The 18,495-nt window shown below is 36.7% G+C and overlaps 1 protein-coding gene and 1 long non-coding RNA gene across 4 annotated transcripts in view; one reads left to right on the forward strand and one right to left on the reverse strand.

Annotated features, from left to right (window-relative positions):
* Nucleotides 1–11,916, reverse strand: part of LOC109054372 (mitochondrial peptide methionine sulfoxide reductase) — a 68,107-nt gene extending 56,191 nt beyond the window's left edge. The window contains exon 1 of one of the 3 annotated variants that reach the window (XM_042747381.1): nucleotides 11,610–11,908. In XM_042747381.1, coding sequence (XP_042603315.1) covers nucleotides 11,610–11,745 — 136 coding nt within the window. In that variant the 5' untranslated portion in view covers nucleotides 11,746–11,908. Of the gene's footprint in view, nucleotides 1–7,514; nucleotides 8,362–11,609 lie in introns of those variants that run through there. The other 2 variants (XM_042747384.1, XM_042747383.1) reach the window with 2 other exon arrangements.
* A 2,955-nt stretch (nucleotides 11,917–14,871) lies between these two features.
* Nucleotides 14,872–17,833, forward strand: LOC109054350. Its single transcript, XR_002011849.2, has 2 exons — nucleotides 14,872–16,270; nucleotides 16,369–17,833. It is a non-coding gene; the product is annotated as an uncharacterized LOC109054350 (long non-coding RNA).
* Nucleotides 17,834–18,495: the final 662 nt, after the last annotated feature.

The following is an 18,495-nucleotide window of genomic DNA, read 5'->3' on the forward strand; positions in this document are numbered from 1 at the left end:
TTCAATCTTCAGTTTATCTGGTATGCCATCATTTTTGATTGCAAAACTTTTCAAAATTCAAACAATAACCAACATAAAACAAGAAGAAAAAAAACTATATTTCTTTCTTTTTTGATAATAGAGTTATACTTTATAGTCATTTTGCAAGGAAACTTGTCTTGGACTCACTTATTCCAACAACTACATCTTACTATTTAAAATAGTAATAGATACTAATACAAATGATTTTTTGTAATGGCTTTTACATAGTGTAATTGATGCATTGTGGCTAAAACATGGCTTGAATCAGTCACTATTCTTTGTGCATTCTTAAAAACAAACTTATTACATGGTTTTAATCTGCTACACAATCATGTACATCACAATATGAGGAAAATAATATCTGTCACTACTTCAGTTTCATTGTGACTTTAAATCCTTAGTACTGGTTAACTATGCTAACAAAAATGTTACGAGCTACAGCAATCTGTTCATCACACATGACTATCATATAGCTTCAGAAGACTTCAATTAAATATAGTACAAACACGATTCCAAAAAAGTTGGGACACTGTACAAATTGTGAATAAAAACAGAATGCAATGATGTGGAAGATTCAAATTTCAATATTGTATTCAGAATACAACATAGATGACATATCAAATGTTTAAACTGAGAAAATGTATCATTTTAAGGGAAAAAAATAAGTTGATTTTAAATTTCATGGCATCAACACATCTCAAAAAAGTTTGGACAAGGCCATGTTTACCACTGTGTGGCATCCCCTCTTCTTTTCATAACAGTCTGCAAACGTCTGGGGACTGAGGAGACAAGTTGCTCAAGTTTAGGAATAGGAATGTTGTCCCATTCTTGTCTAATACAGGCTTCTAGTTGCTCAACTGTCTTAGGTCTTCTTTGTCGCATCTTCCTCTTTAAGATGCGCCAAATGTTTTCTATGGGTGAAAGATCTGGACTGCAGACTGGCCATTTCAGTACCCAGCTTCTTCTTCTACGCAGCCATGATGTTGTAATTGATGCAGTATGTGGTCTGGCATTGTCATGTTGGAAAATGCAAGGTCTTCCCTGAAAGAGACGACGTCTGTATGGGAGCATACTTTGTTCTAGAACTTGGATATATATCTTTCAGCATTGATGGTGCCTTTCCAGATGTGTAAGCTGCCCATGCCACACGCACTCATGCAACCCCATACGCCTGCGCTTCTATGCAGTGCCGTCTAAGGGCCCGAAGATCATGGGCATCGAGTATGGTTTTCCGGCCTTGCCCCTGACGCACAGAGATTGTTCCAGATTCTCTGAATCTTTGGATGACATTATACACTGTAGATGATGATAACTTCAAACTCTTTGCAATTTTTTTCTGAGAAACTCTTTTCTGATATTGCTCCACTATTTTCCGCTGCAGCATTGGGGGAATTGGTGATCCTCTGCCCATCTTGACTTCTGAGAGACACTGCCACTCTGAGAGGCTCTTTTTATACCCAATCATGTTACCAATTGACCTAATAAGTTGTAAATTGGTCCTCCAGCTGTTCCTTATATGAACATTTAACTTTTCCGGCCTCTTATTAATACCTGTCCCAACTTTTTTGGAATGTGTAGCTCTCATGAAATCAAAAACGAGCCAATATTTGGCATGACATTTCAAAATGTCTCACTTTCAACATTTGATATGTTATCTATATTCTATTGTAAATAAAATATAAGTTTATGAGATTTGTAAATTATTCCATTCCTTTTTTACTCACAATTTGTACAGTGTCCCAACTTTTTTGGAATTGGGTTTGTACATATAGTAGTCATATGGACTACTTTTATGTTTTTTTTTTTTGGAGCTTGACAGCACTTTAATAGTCTCCTTTGCATTCCACAGAAGAAAGAAACAATTATGGAAAACATTAGACTTGAGACAGGATTTTTGCATGAACTATCACTTTAACAACCAAAGTATGAAGTAGCTATTGAGAGGTGGCCATAATGCAATCAATGACCTCTATACATTTCAGTTTATCATCATCAGCCATAATAATTTCTGCTTAAACTAACAGAGCAGAAAAAATCTTACCTTGAGAACCCATCTCAATACAGACTGTTTATGTTTACATGTGGGTTTGTGATATTGGGATGTGACAGCCAGCATAAAAAAACTGAAAAGGGAAATTTGAAAACACTGAAAGAGGGTGAGACTGTGAAGGATAGAGAGAGAGAGAGAGAGAGAGAGAGAGAGAGAAAGAGAGAGAGAGAGAGAGAGAGAGAAAGACATCCGCATAGGATCAAAAGTAATTATTCACAACAGGAGGCTGCAGAGTTAATTCGACCAATCAGAAGGAGGGTGGGGGGAAGGCTAGAGAGAATGAGAATGACAGAGATTGTAGAGAATGGAAGAGGCAAAATCAGAAAGAGTAACCGCATCAAAGCTATATTTACATGGATAATGTGTTCCTCATACTTCATGTTCAGCTGTGGAATGAAAGTGTTCATTCCAGTTCATTTGATATTGTATCCATTGGCAACAGCATGTAGTCAACTACAAACACAAGGACTGCCAAGAGACTATCATTTTGTAAAATGCCCAACACTTAAATCACTTCCTTTGTCATGGTGATTAAACAAGGCTGAATGGAACACTAGTGTATTGCTTGTGGCATACTGCACAGTATATACTGTATACCGCCCACTATTTTGTAAAAATGAATGTGAAACGGTACATTGTGCCATGACAAACACTGCAAATAGTAGTATGCTTCAATGACGTCATATGACTCCACTATATATTGGAAGTTTAATAGAGTGCTGCAGTGATAGATGTAGTCAGGTCATTCCTATGCCATTTTGAACACATTCAGAGCTTTATGTATCAGCTCAATAATGTGCGATGATTGATATTGAATCAAGACTTTATGCCATTGTTACACATCTCATCAACACTAATTAATGGTGTATTAAGGGTTACTGTGCACATTGTACATACATTTACATACTGCAAAAAAGTATTAATAGTGTACTGTAGTACTATGAAATTTTGAACACATCCAGAGCCTTACGAATCAGCTTATTACTGTGTGACAAATCATTTTAAATCTTCAAGACACTGTCTTTTTTTACACATCTCATCAACACTAATTAATGGTGCATACTGTGCGCAGTGCACATACCTTTGCATTCTGCAAAAACAGTATGGTAGCCATTTCAAACACTTCCAGAAACTCATTATCAATCATCTGCTAAATGAAACTTCAATCCCTTAGCGACATATCTCAACAACACAAATTAATGTTGCATAGTGTGCCCAGTGCACACTGCTTTATATACTGCAAAAAATAATATTAGTAGTGTAGTACTATGGGATTTTGAATGCTTCCAGAGCCTTATGAATCTGCACAAGACTGTATGTCTATATCTCATTAACCCTAATTAATGTTGCATACTGTGTATATACCTTTTTATCTTAGTATAGTAGGACATCATTTCAAACACATCCAGAGCCGATTCAATTTGAATCTTCAAGTCTTTATGCTATTTTTGTATATCTTCTCAGCACTAATTAAGGAAAAAGCACTTAAATCATTGTGGGCCAGTATGTTTCTCAATTTGCTTCAACCACAGAACATTTCATACTAGAAGTCTTCATAAAATAGCAGCCTAGATGCTACTGTGATCAGTGAACTCATGTACTGCAACACAGGGCATGTGCGACAGACAGGGTTTTACCCTCCTGCTCCTATTCTATCATTATAAAGGAAGACAGGATCACTAATGAGCCTGTAACGGGTAGACGTGTGTCCACAGAGGTGAAGGAGTGAGAGAGAACTCTTTGTGAGTGAAAAGGCTTCCTTCTCCCTTTATCTTGCGATTATGTGTCAACATCAAACATGGCGACTAGCGCTCCACACCTGCCCGTCAGTGAAGTCCTTTGGAGCTAAGATTAAAGGGGGTTTTGCTCACCAGAGGTAAAAGCAGCTAAATGAAACGCACTGTAGGACCCAGAACACATCATCATATGTTTAATTCCTTTAGTTCTTTGTTCAGACAAACAGGTGGACTGTTGCGTCCTCTGAGCAAAGCGAGCAAATCTTTTTACAACCTGCATTAGGAATCCAAACACATTTTCAGAAATAAGTATTTTGATCTCTTGAAACAACCCTTCAAGCTGTGAGATTTGGAATTGATCATATGCACAGCCACGATGCCAAATCCACCAACTCAATGCAGTGATATTCATTTGCTGTCTTCTTCCAACTTCCTCCATGTTGCAACTGAGACAAATCACAGCTTTAACAATGAAGATGTTGTTATTGGGCCTATAAAATACAAATAACAGTGTTGGAATAATCCCAATCAGTTAGCGACACTTTATTTTAAGGTGTCAGTGTTACAGTGTAATTATACATTTATGTATTGAGTAATATTATTTAACTAAATGTACTTACTATATGTTTAGGGTTAGAATTAGGGTTTGGTTTAGCATTACTTGCATTAAATCACAGATCTTTCACTAATTCCATTACATTGCAACTTTAAAGAATAACAAACAAAGCTTTGTCAAAGGATCTGTGACAGGCTGTCAATTAAAACAGACACAAACCATCTTAGTGGACAATGCATTCTGAATTAAATAGATCAAAAATTTTACAAGCTGACCGAAAAGTTGAAATAATTTTTTACTAATAGAGCTTAGGTGGTCTAAATGACTTTTTTAGCGATCCAACAGCAGATGAACTTATATCTCAATGTAAACAGTACATGTTTTGCATTATTGCATGTTGTTTGTTAAGGACAACAGCTAAAAATTTAAAATGCACAATTTAATTCTCAAGATCAAGACTTCCATTATATGGACAAAAAATCACTTATACATTTCTCAAATATCTTTTTGGGGTCCATAGAATACAGGAAGTCATATTTTTTACTGTAAATAAAGAGCAATGAGATGGATTTTTGAACCCCTTATGTTTATAGTGTCCTTTTCTCGTGACGACTTTCCTATAGATGAAAATTAAGTGCACCATTCAAGACCGAAAAGTTGAAATAATTTTTTACTAATAGAGCTTAGCTTTTGAACCCAGATTGTTCCTTTCTCGTGCTGATGAAGTGCGAGCCCATTCAAGACCTTGGAATGATTCGTATTCCTTATTTAAGTCCAAATCTGTCATAAAATATTACACAATCATTAAGCCAGTACATAAGCCAACCACTATCTTTTGTAATTCAGTGAAAAGACAGACAGGCCAGACGACTGCTGAAAGCAATACAAGTCCTGTGTGTTGACAGAGCAGGGTAAAGAGCACTGTGGGAGACAGAGGGAGTGTGTAACAGGCGTTTTAAACGATCTACTTAATCACATCCTACCTGCAGATCATCCTTTTCTCTGCACATTAGGGTTCGGAGGTCAGATTACATTTACATTTATGCATTTGGCAGACACTTTTATCCAAAACCTACATTTATCAGTATGTGATTTCGCTGGGAGTCAAAACCATGATCTTAGCCTTGAGTTAAACTAAAGAACATCATATTTGTTACAGCAGATCAGCAAAAAGAATAATACTTTCAGAAATACAAACTGAGTTAAAGTGGGTCAACGTACACAACGATTCACCAAAAACTCCACACACTGCTTCTCTGCACCCATTAAAAGGTTTCAAAAAAACTGTATTGCTGAGAAAAGCCATGCAAACATATCAGGTTTTCTATTATCTGCAAAGGAAGTTATGAATAATTTACAGCCACTGTTACACATGGCTGTTGGACTGTTCTACTTGTTCACTTAGCCAGGAAAAAAAGCTCAAGACCTCAAAAAAACTCAAGGAATTTAGTTCTAACTATTGATAAAAAACTGATGCAAGTTTGAATACTACTGTACAACACTGTTAAAATTCTTATGCTTAACAATGTTGCATTTATTTGGCTAAGAATACAGTAAAAACAGTAATATTGTTAAATATGTTTTCTATTTTAATGTTTTAAAATTGTATTTCTTTTGTGGAAAGATGAATTTTCAGCAGCCATTACTCTAGTCTTCAGAGTCACATGATCCTTCAGATATGCTGAATATGCAGATTTGGTGCTCAGAATATAAAATCTTACTCATTCCAAACATTTGAATGGTAGTTTACATAAATGTTACATTTTTCAGTAATAAAGAATTGAAAGTTATTTGGTCTAATCAAAGTTGTGGGTTCTAAATAAACAGCTAAGTGTTGTAGTTTTCCAACCAATCTTTGTGAATTCTTTCCATTTGCAATTCTTTTTGTACTTTAACTGGTTTACATGAGATACTTTGTGCTTTGCAGTAATGATAGTATTTCACTCTACATTATAAACAAATGCCTAGTCTACGGATAAGCTTTAAATGAACATATTCCAAAACTAGACAATTAGGGTTGTTAAAGGGATACTCCACCCCAAAATGAAAATTTTGTCATTAATCACTTACAATAACTTAATCACTGGCAGATGGAGTATTCTGACGACTTCTTTCATACCTTTTATGGACCTTGACACTGCTATTTACTTGGCAGTCTATGGGACAGTCTCAAGCCTCCAGGTTTTCATCCAAAATATCTTAAACTGTGTTTCGAAGACGAACGAGGCTTTTGCGGGTTTGGAACGACATGGAGGTAAGTGATTAATGACAAAATTTTCACTTTGGGGTGGAGTATCCCTTTAATTTAGATCTATCCATGTGGTATATGAATAATCTTGTTGATAATTAATAAGTATTTTTTAACGAATGGAAAGCAATGGAGCGATTCCAACTGGCATTTTGCAGTTGCCCAAGCAGCTGTTCTGAGACGCTGTTGGCAAAAAGAAAAAAAAAGTTTTTACTTCATAAAACAAATCAGAAATAGCATGCAGAATAGTGAATATGGATTCATCTTCAAAGGACAGAAATACTGGTGTTTAAAAATGCAATGTCCACATGTTTAAAATTCCACCAAAGAGAGTTTAGGCCTTTGCATGCTTTGAGTATTGATGGAAAGCTGAAAGGCCTTTCAGAAAACCATAACATCATAATGCACCTGCTCTATCAGCCATGGACACCTGTCTTGTGATGAAACACATCTGGCAAATTCACACTGGCACAGAATCAACAAAATCTCTCTCTGTCGCTTCTCTGTTTTTGCCCTTTTCACAGTTATTAACTGGAAGCCTGCCGATGCAGCCAGAATCCTAGTGCAATAGCAAAAAACAATGCCAATGTGTAGCTGTGAGACCAGTATATTAGTATAAAAGTTGGTGAGAGGACGCTATTAAGTCAGTATAGAAGGGTGGCATGTTTCAAACATCATTGTATGAAAAAAAAACAGATGAAGAATCGGTAGAAAACTCTCTAGAGGAAATCATACTCCATACAACAAACCAATAATAAATCATACAAACCAATAACAACAAATCGCCATTCTAACAGTGACTCATCAGCATCAAGGAAGCCAACTGAGAAAAAACTCTATCATGTGATCTTTATTAATATGGGATAATACAGCATTATTTGGCTTGAAAGAGATGCCACTTACAGATGTTAGGAAAATCAACATCCAGGCCTTCTTTGTACTCCAGACGTTTGTCGACTGCAACCTTTTGAGCATCAAAATGGCTGACCAACAATTCATCTCCTTCTTGTAGAGCATCAAATTCCCTAATAGTTACAAGACTGGAATATCACCAGCAAACAGAACAGTCGCTTTATGCCCTCATTGATCTAAGCATGTTCAAATGCAAACAGCCTTGGAATATGGTCTTGGTTTTCTGGAGACACACCTCAAAGACAGACACTATTGCTGAGGACACTTGGAGGGTCACCTAACTTCTCCTTCCAAGACAAAAACATCCATTTCCAACTAAGGAACACAGCATCTTCTGGCCCTTAGTTTTAGAAGTTCTGAAAGTAAAAACAAAACTTTGCAGTCCGGTCGCAGAGGTGCAAACTTTTCTTTGGCACTTGCAGTTTGTAGTTCCAGGCATAGTAAAGCCATTAATGAGAAAATAAACAAGATACATCTTCATTTGCAGTTAAAATAACAAAGACCCCTCTAGACGCATGGTCATCTCTTGGCGCAAACAACTTCAAAAGTCCAGTCCAAAAAACGGGGACCGCACAATTCTTCCAGAATTGCCCAAAAACGGCTCATTGATTACAATGTGTGCCCTAGGTTCCTGCGAAATATAATGCAGTTTCTTTTTAGATTTAGTTTTTTAGCACTGAAGCTGAGCTCCTGCACTCGGGGTATTTTTGATTTCCTTTGCGCAAAAGCTGAGCAAACAGACAAAGGGAGCTGCGACAGAACCCTGCCAAGTCTCGCCTGGGTTTTTTCTCTTCCATTCCTCTCCCTCTCCATGCTCCCGCACTCCCGGCGTGGCAACTTTCCCGAGAAACCCTGGCGGAGCTCCAGCCTGTGTCTGCTTGTCTGGGCCCCCCTCCTCCCCCTGAAAAAGCGCCAATTTAGGCAAATTGATCAAAACGAATATCAAATAATTACTCTTCTCTGCCATTCCCTGCCACCTTCATCCAGATTCGGTCCCCCCTCCTCCCTCGCCAGATGCACAGATGTGAGGACATTGGAATGTCTGTCATCCCAATCTCCCCAGCGTCCCCGCACCTCCAACGTCCCTCCTTCAACCGCCCATCCGCTCCATGCATTGTTAGCCACCGGCACTCGAGAGTTACTCTCTGTTTCACCTACTCACTTTCAAATCTGTCTTAGCAGGGAAAAATCCTGCTGCTGTTCTTCCTTTCAGCGCTGTGATCATTCTCTGTGTGCCAAAACAGCACCTCCTGTGCTGCTACTGCCATTTTTGGGGACATGGCAGCGATGCTGTGCCAAAGCGGGACGACCCCAAGGACGCCCTCCCTTAACAAACTTTCTCACTTATATGGAAACCAAACCATGCACTGCCAAAAAACTGTTATATGATATTTAGCATGGCAAATCAACAACTGTTATACAGAACATGTAAACAGTTGGACTATATTGCTCTGACAATCTATATTTCCTATTGAATATAATTTTAATATACAGCACATGAGCAATCAATTAGTCAGTTTTATTTCTGTACTACTTAATCAACTAGCCAAACTACTATTAGAAGTTCACAAATTAATTTTACTTTGCATCTTTGACTGGCAACATCCTACCAGACGAAAAATGTGGAACTTTTGCTTTTTTATTATTATTATTAAAATGTTTAATTTAAAATTAAAACATCTATTTTAATTAAAATGTCTAAAGTACAAAGCACTTAAAAGTGGTGATGGTGACTCGGAATTTTCAGCAGCCATTATTCCAGTCTTCAGTGTCACAAGATTCTTCAGAAATCATTCTGATATGCTAAAATGACTACTAAAAATTCAGCTTTGCCCTCACAGGAATAAATTACATTTTAAAATATATTCAAATAGAAAACAGTTATTTTAAATTGCAAGAAACATTTACATTATTACTGTTTTTACTTTTTTTAATCAAATAAATGAAGCCTTAGTAAGAAGAAGAGACTTCTTTCAAAACACTGGGAAAAAAAAACTTTATTATTCAAGCAATTTCAACTAGGGGGGCTTTTTTTTTCTTTTTTGCATATCAATAAAAAAGTACAATCCCACTCGAAAAGTCCACAGCAACTCCAGCACTTGAAAGAACTGAACCAGTTCCCTCAGCACGTGAGCTAAGCACCCACAAAGTTTTTTGTAAGAGCTGCTCGTGTTCAAAGAGACATCGCACTGCCCTAAGCTCTGATCTCATTCTTCCATCTGTTCTGTGGTCTGTAACCTTCATCCAGGTTCATTACATCTTCAAAGCGAGACACGCGTGTGTCAGTGTTGCAGAGTGTTACCTGGCAACCTTCCAGCTCCGCGGTGGAGTCCCGTTGCCAAGGGGAAGCCTTGAGAGGTAAGCACTGATAATCAGTTCACTGCAGTCTGAAGGGGTGGATCCCTGCATGGGCACGCTTCATGCCATTGCACTGAACGGCAATGTGAGTCGCATGTCAAGCAGCCTGCTGATGCTCCTGAGAGCAAGGCATTGCAAACACATTATTTTTATACTTACTAACTTCCAAGCCGATAATACAATAACCTACCATCCTAATCTAAAGTTTCCTTTACAACTTAAGTCCACAGCTGTTAGTTGTACAATGAATGCAAAGGCAATATCTCCAAAACTCAAAGGGGAAATGTACACTCGGACCTGGGAGGAAGGGACAAGGTATATGGCTATAGCCCAGGGATGAAAAGGTAGAAAATTGCTAGTCCGACCTCTGAAAGGAACAAGCCTTGTGTTATCACTTTTGTGCCCTTGAGCAAGACAAAAGGGATAGTTTTCTCAAAAAATGAAAATTCCGTTATTATTATGCCTACCCATATGCTGTTATTTCTGAGTGGAACAAAACGGATCATTGTAAAACAATGTACATGCTTATTTTTTCCATATGAAAAAGAAATAGCCCCTGCATTGCCCATGCATTTTCTCATTTTGTGTTTCAAGGAAAAAATAATATATAGGTTTGGAATAACATGAGGGTGTGAAAATAATGGGGGGGGGGTACATTTTTGAATAAACTAATTCTTTTCGCACACACTTTGGATAAAAGTGTCATAGACACAATGTTTCTATTCCAAAGAAAATAAAAGTGTTACCGGTTTGAAATAACATGAGGGTGAGTATATGAATTGTAATTTTTTAGGGTGAACTATACTGTTAAGTATTACATTTAAATATTTGGAATAATATGTGGGTGTAATCATGAAACAAAAAAAGGATTTATCGATGGTATATATTGATAGTAACTTTTTTTTTTATCTCAGGATGACTGACCCACTTTATCCATGTCACTTTGGATAAAAGTGTCTGCTAAATAACTACTTACTATTCTAACTAGATGTTTTATTTTTCCATTTAAATGATGTCACTTAAACAGTGTGATTTAGGATTCGTAGCAGGCCTCCTGTTCCCATCAGAGCTCTTCACCCTACTTGACACATCATCTCCATTACTACAAAAGAGCCCAAACACACATTACCACATTTACCTCAATTTAGCCTTTTATTGCCCTTTACTACCCTGTACTCCTGCCCCTGCGGAGAAAGATATTGAATATTTAATGCCAAGAGTGTTGGGGATATTACATTAAAAAAAATAAAAAAAGACTTACTTTGAAAACATTTTGCTTCACCTAAATGATATTTTAACGTGAACCATGGATGGAAATGAAAAAGAGAAAAGAGCTGAATAAGATTTAATGATGCTACTACAAGGTGTCATACCAAAACATCTATGGATTTATTATTGAGTAGCCAAATACGAGTAAATAACGTCTTCAAATACTCGATATCTGGATGTCTGTAATAAACAAAATGACGATTATACGTAAGTGTAGCACTGCGCGTGCGCGTCGCACAGATCCAGGAAAAACTAAACAAAGCCCCCTGTTTCCTCGACTGCAGAGTACTCGTCTTTGCTTTCTTTTGCACAAGTACGCTTCGGTTGCAATTCCGTACCCTATAACACTATATCCATCTCATCGTGACTCGAAACGTTAAGGCACTCTCTTTGCTTTGACAGCTGATAGCCGCGTTAGCACGTGAGCTGAGGAAGTCAGACAAATTCACAACGCCATACCTGACACTTTCATGCTCTGCTCTCTTCCAGGTAGCGCTTCCTCCGGAGAAGGCATTCGTATTTTGGAGGACATATCTCCCATTCTGTTTTGGACAAAATAACGCCAAACCAAACGCACGGAAGTTCGCGCGACCATGAGCACAAACACGCCGCACGCGATGCACTTGTGTAACGATAGCACAAGCGCGTGCTTGTTACTTAACTATTTGGTTATATATACTGTAAATAAGTACGGGTGCTCTATTCAAATGTTTAAAGTCCCCTTTAACCCTGTGGTAAAACGAATGCGTAGTCAGTGCTGTGACATTCCTTCCACAGTGATTCAAAAAAGTTTAGAAGCTTGATATGTTCTTAATAAAGAGTTGTAAAGCTTCTCATTTGTGTTTACACTTGCTTATATATATATATATACAGAGCTGGGTAGTAACGGATTACATGTAATCTGGATTACGTAATCAGATTCCAAAACTCAAGTACTTGTAATTAGAGTAAACTACTTTTTAAAATACTCGTAATCAGACTACAGTTACTTTTTTATGGATTACATGATTACACTTTATTTACACAATGGTAATAAGTTGTTCACAATCATTGATTCTCTTCCTTTTTTTTTTAACATGCATATTTTTTTTTGTTAAACCTGCCGAATATATACATTAGTGATTTTTCGAGTTTTTCCGGCGGAGAAGGGGAGGGGTGTCAGAATCGCGCTCAGAAGAAATCAGCAACAAGATAATGGAAAATGGAGGGGAACATAGCTTTAATATGTTCTTTAATATATATCATTGTTAACCTTATGCATTTCAAGTGTTTTGAGATTGTATTTAACTTAGTTATGGTCTTTTATATATATATATATATATAATATATATATATATATATATTAGCAATGTTATTGTTGTGATTTTCATGTTCTTTAATATTCATTTTTGTAGTATTGTTTGTCTTTTCCTCATTGTTACTATGCACTTAAAATGAAATAGATGATAGAAATGGATAGAAATTTCATTGGTTGTGTGAATTGTCTTTTTCAAATTCATGTTTGCAATGTAGCTATTTTTTTATGTTTTTCATTGATACATTCATATACACCTTCTAGTGTTTTATTAGATTCAATATTTGACCTGGCAGTGATATTGCTGTGATTTTTTCAATATTGTTTTTTGTAATGTAAGCTGTTTTCTAAATTTACTTATTATAAGTAAATATCCTTTAAAATCATTAGATGTGATTCATTCAGTGTTACTAGCAAACACTAACAGCAAGGTACATTTGTTAGTATTTTGTAAGTATAATGTCCATACATTGCACTTGAAAAAATATTATATATTGTTGGTGAATTAATATATATAGGTCATATACAAGATTATATAATATATATCAAACAAGGGTTATAATCTAAATGTAATCCAAAAGTAATCAGATTACGTTATGTGTAATTTAAGAGATTATATTACTGACTACAAATTTTGTCATGTAATCTGTAATCAGTAACTGATTACAATTCATAAGTAATCTACCCAGCTCTGTATATACATACATATACATATATAGTATATATATATAGTATATATATATATATATATATATATATATATATACAAATAAAAGCAAGTGCAACAACACAAATATATAATATATATATATATATATATATATATATAGATGCGTGGTGTGACAATTAATACTACCACTCTTAACTGAAGTATATAAAATGCTATTTTAGATTAAATATAGCTGTCACCCCACAGGGCATGGCAACTTCACAATGTGTTTTATGCACCCATATATTGTATTTAAAATTCAAAATGCTCATATTAATTAATGTGCTTGTGTCAGTTGTAAGTTTATTGTTTTTAATTATGTGTAACATTTTACTCAAATTTAAAGTCAGTTCGTTTTATGTGTGCGCTATCTTGTCGGCGCATGTCCAGGGCTGCGTTTCTCGATAAAGATTGATCTTAGAGCTCAAGGGCGTTTTCTACGAGTCATTTGTACGATCGTTCGTTATTGTTTCACGTGCGTTTCCCAAAAATCCACTTAACACAGTCGCACGTAGCCGTGCTTTAAGTGCTACTTAGGAGTCGCTATCCGTTTGTCAAGTGCTGAAATGTCTCCTTAGAATCGTTCGTAATTGTAGTACACGCTCGGTTATTAAAATGTTAACTGTGTTCCAGACAACTCGGATATAATAACTTTAATATAACATTTTTTATTATATTATGTTATATTATATTGCTTTACATAGTATATTATTATACCCCATTATAGCCCAACTATATTTCCCACATTATTTCTTTTATTCATTTTTTTGTTCAGTCATTTAATTTAGATGTGTATTTCTATCCTTTCTGCCCTTTTTAATTATTTTCATTTAAAAATTCATTTAAAACAACAACAAAAAACGAGTAATAAAATGTACAATAAAGTACAATCAAATTCTTAAATTATAATCGCAGTGCACTTGAATAAAGTTAAAGGTGCAATCTGCCGATAGTCCTGCAGGTGACCGCATAAATCGGTCTTCTTACGATGCACTTGGGCTTTATGATTTTTCCAGAGCAGTCGTAGATCTACGATGATTTTCAAGTGCTACTTAAGTTACGATGCTTTTAGGAAACAAACCGTAATATTAAGATCAGTCGTACGATCATTTTTACGAACTTCTTAAATTTACGAAGCTTTTGGAAACGCAGCCCAGGTACCCAAGTGTTTAAAATTAGTTCAGGAAAATTACTTAATCCAATTACATTACATTACACTTTATGTGAATTTAGGATATGGATTGATGGAAAAGTGTTTATAATTTTCTAATACTAAGCTAACTGTAGCCTAGAAGATTAATAATAGATATCTGCAACAGCCTACATTACAAACAGACGACCAAGTAGCCACTTCTTTGTTTAATCAGATGATATTCCCGGGCTCTTGAAGGTGCTGGCTGTCATGCAGCACTCAGAGACAGTGTCTTTATCCATGTGTCGTCAGCATAAGGGTGGATTGAAAAGCTTTACCATCTGGAGTTCACCGCGTGTCCAATGTGTTTGTTCGAGACACGCGTGCGGCAGACGACAGTCCTTTAAACTGCAACACAAGAGAGGATCAGGAGACCTCTGCTGACCTCAAAGCAAGTACTAAGCCAGACAATACAAAGCGTATGGATAATTCAGACAGACAGACAGACAGACGATAGATAGATAGATAGATAGACAAACAAATATAACTACAGATATACAAACATAAACATAAAAATATAGATAGATAGATAGATAGATAGATAGATAGATAGATAGATCTAGCAACGTTACGTCGTTCGAGCGCTTTACGACGGTGCTTCAAACATAAGCATTAAATTATTTTCAAGTTTGTCGTGTAGCTATACAAACGTCTTCATTTAAGGTAGATGATGTCAGTTAACTACAAAGGCAATTCGTATTGAGCGAGACGACCCTCGCAAGGCGAATGAAATGATAAAACTCCCTTTAAAATCGCTGCATAATTTGTACGTTGATGCAATAGGCCTACTCAGGCCTGCGTATTTGAAAATAAGCCTGACAGGCTGTTGTGGGTTTAAATCCCTAAGCAAATGAGACCAATCAGTGATTTGGAGTCTCAGGAAACGTTTTTGTGTAGCAATAAAATGAGAAAAGGATAAAGATAAATCAGTGTTCGACAATAAATCAATGCAGCATGAGAGATGAGATGAGCGCGGTGGGGGATGGGACTCAACGCGCAGATGACAGGCCATATGGAGTCGGCCTTCTTTTTTGGACACAGTTTGATGAACTAATACTTTCTAAGGGTTTACTGCGGTGTTAACAAAATATTTATTTCACGTAAAAACGTTTACGTCGAAGAATGAACAGTCAATGGAATCGTGGCGCATGATGACCTTATTTCTTAAAGGTGCTCGCGGTTTATTTGCCAATACGCATTCCATAAGCGCATTCTTTATTTTTATTTATTTTTTGTAGGGGTTAGAATGTAAAAACGTCCAATTTGAAATAGGTTTGTTGTTCTTCAGATTATAGACCATTTTGGGAAGTCGTGCGTACGAATTGCACGTTGACTTGTGCATCAAGAAATGAATAGAAAGAAAAAAGTGCTTTGTTTAGAAATCACGATGACTAAATAAAACAAACACGTGCAGCATGAAAAGTGCATAAACTATTTTCCAAACGGCTAATGTTTAGGAACCCGACAGATGCCACCTCTTTCCACCAGAGTATAATCCTCTCTGAAGGGAAGGGAACAGAGGAGCAGGACGGAGAGCTTCAGTGTGTGATAAACTGGGCTGCTCTCCTCCTCTCTGTCAGATCGCGCTCTGCATCACACCATTTCACATGATGACCGACTCTGCTTACGAGCACAGAAACCTTCAGCTCTGGCTATTTGCTTCCAACATGCCTTTTCTGCTTTCTTTTTCCCCCCGTTTATCTTGAAGAAATTTGAGTGATGCAACACTGTAAGCGGAAATGATTTATGTCGCATCCTACAGCATCAAGGTGCGCAAAAGCGAGCGGAACATTTGATGGTTTTGGAAGGACGCTCTTCTGCACCGACTGGCTTGTGGACATTTTCCCAAACTGGATTTATGGACACTTATTATCTCGGGGGATAAAAACCTATTATTTATATCCTACTTCGCAAGGTGTATTTGTGTAAGTTTTGATGAAATCGATGTGCATTGTTTTTACAAATTGTTAACGTAAACCAACTGCGTCTGTTTTACTAAAGCTTGTTTCTTTTTTCCTTCTAGCGCATATAACAGTTGACTGTAAATTCATTGAGGTGCCACTGTATCAAATGATGACAGGCTATATTAATAGGTTTTTTGATTTTCAGACTGAATGGACGTCACTGAATGGATCGCCTAATTAAAATCCTATTTGCGGGGAATGTTCCTTTCTGTGTATGGTGCAAGGTTGGCTTTGACAAATGGTGCCCTCCACTTTTTTCCCAATATTTAGTTTACCCCCTCCTGATGCAGGTGCTTTCAACTGCCCCCACCCCGCCCGACCCCCCACAAGAGGCGGCGGTGTCTCTGGTTTAGTCCCACAGTTTCCCCCTTCTTTCTTACCTCTGCTGCATTTTGCATGAGCTATATAGGTCATTAGCATTTTAGCGTATGCAAGACTTGACAAAGCTGGTGAGTAGCCAGATGGGCCCTCTACTATTTTTTTTTTTTTTTTTCTCTTGGGAGTTGAGCAAGGGACCAACTGCAGCAAGCCACTGAGCGCTTTCTTTTTATGGCCATCACTCGGGCCTTATGTTGAACCAACACATGATGGAGAGATGCGCACCGTCCTGTGGAAATAACGCATTCGAAAAAATAGGTAATGTAATAAATGGGAACGCTTGCTTGAATTATGATGTTATGCACAGATGCTTTTAATGATGCATGATGCTCAGTGCAATGTTGGATGCTGACGCTACACCAGTCGGAAGAGGACGTAGATATTTTGGTGCAACATCTTTGCTGTAGCTTAGTTGTGCGATTCAGAACACTGTGGTTGCAAACAGGCCTGCTTTTCTTCGTGTTCACAGCGGACCTTGATTTAAATTTCCATACAATTAAGGCACGCGGTGAATGCCAAGAAAGATGGCAAATATCATCGTTGATTGTTTTTTATGATAGCATAGCGCATATAGTCCGTGGTTTGCGATGCATGACAGTTCTTATTTTTCTTTCGGTCGGTTTTGGTTTTTGCTAGAGCGCGCGTGAGTGTGGAGGCGAGCCGACGCATTAATGCGGCCAAACTGATCTTTAAAATTTCATTGCGTTCTTCCATAATTTTGTGTTGCGCAAAAGAGCGTATCGTGGAATATTGTAAAGTGTCATTGTGCGTTGAGTTTAAAACTCTAACAATTACCATGAAGTCTGATGTAACGTATTTTTGACATTTACCTTCTATTTAGAGGACGATTTAAATCTAGAAATAGTCTCATTTGCAGATCTGTGTGGGGACACGATGTCTTCAGAAGAAGATGAAGAATAATATCGATAGAAAAGTTGTGAGGCCCACGGTGACAACCAAATTAAACAGAATGCACTGATATCTTACATTTCTGAACGTTTTGGACGACAGCAGTTGGTCCTCAAAATGACACTTGTCATGTGTCCTCATAAGGGCACTGAAAATATTGAACATGTACGTTTGTATTGTATTTATGGTTGTGTAAATGATTTTAGCTTGTCAATAAAGTCACATTCACTAAGCAGACATTAATTTCTTTCTTTTTTTTCACGCAATATTTGCCACTTCATGTTTCGATTAATCAGAACACTTTTAAGACATGATCTTTTTCATTATCTTCTAAAGCTTTACAGTTCTATTTTCACTTTATTTTTTACAATGATTCTCAGTAATTAGGATGAAGTCCGCCAGCTTTTTAACCGTAGCAATATTTCATATAAAATCAAAAATCAAAATGACGTTCACAATTAACAAAATACACACTTTATTTAGCGTCTAAAAGATGCAAGCAAAAAAAAACTACGGCCTGTAGAAGAACTAAGAACTTTTTATCCTCTAGAAAACCTTTTGTTTGTGTTTTTAAAAAAACTCGACATAAAAAACACTGATCTGAGGAACATGCAACATCAAGAACGTTTTAAAGCCAACTCAAGAACCGTATACAGCAAACATATTCTTAATGGTTATTTACTGAATTTATGAAGACCACATAAGAACTTTTATTTTAATGAGAGTAGCTATAAACAACACGTTTCTACACGTTTATGAGATGATGGAAACTAAAGCGGATTTCAATTAAATAGCCTATAAACGCACATTTCACATTATAGGCGCCTTAAAAATGCCATGAATTCCAGCAGTTGTCATAATATTTCATCTTCATCTCATATGAGATGTTCATTTTTAGA

This window comes from Cyprinus carpio, chromosome B20 (assembly GCF_018340385.1).
Source record: "Cyprinus carpio isolate SPL01 chromosome B20, ASM1834038v1, whole genome shotgun sequence".
Taxonomy (NCBI): Eukaryota; Metazoa; Chordata; class Actinopteri; order Cypriniformes; family Cyprinidae; genus Cyprinus; species Cyprinus carpio.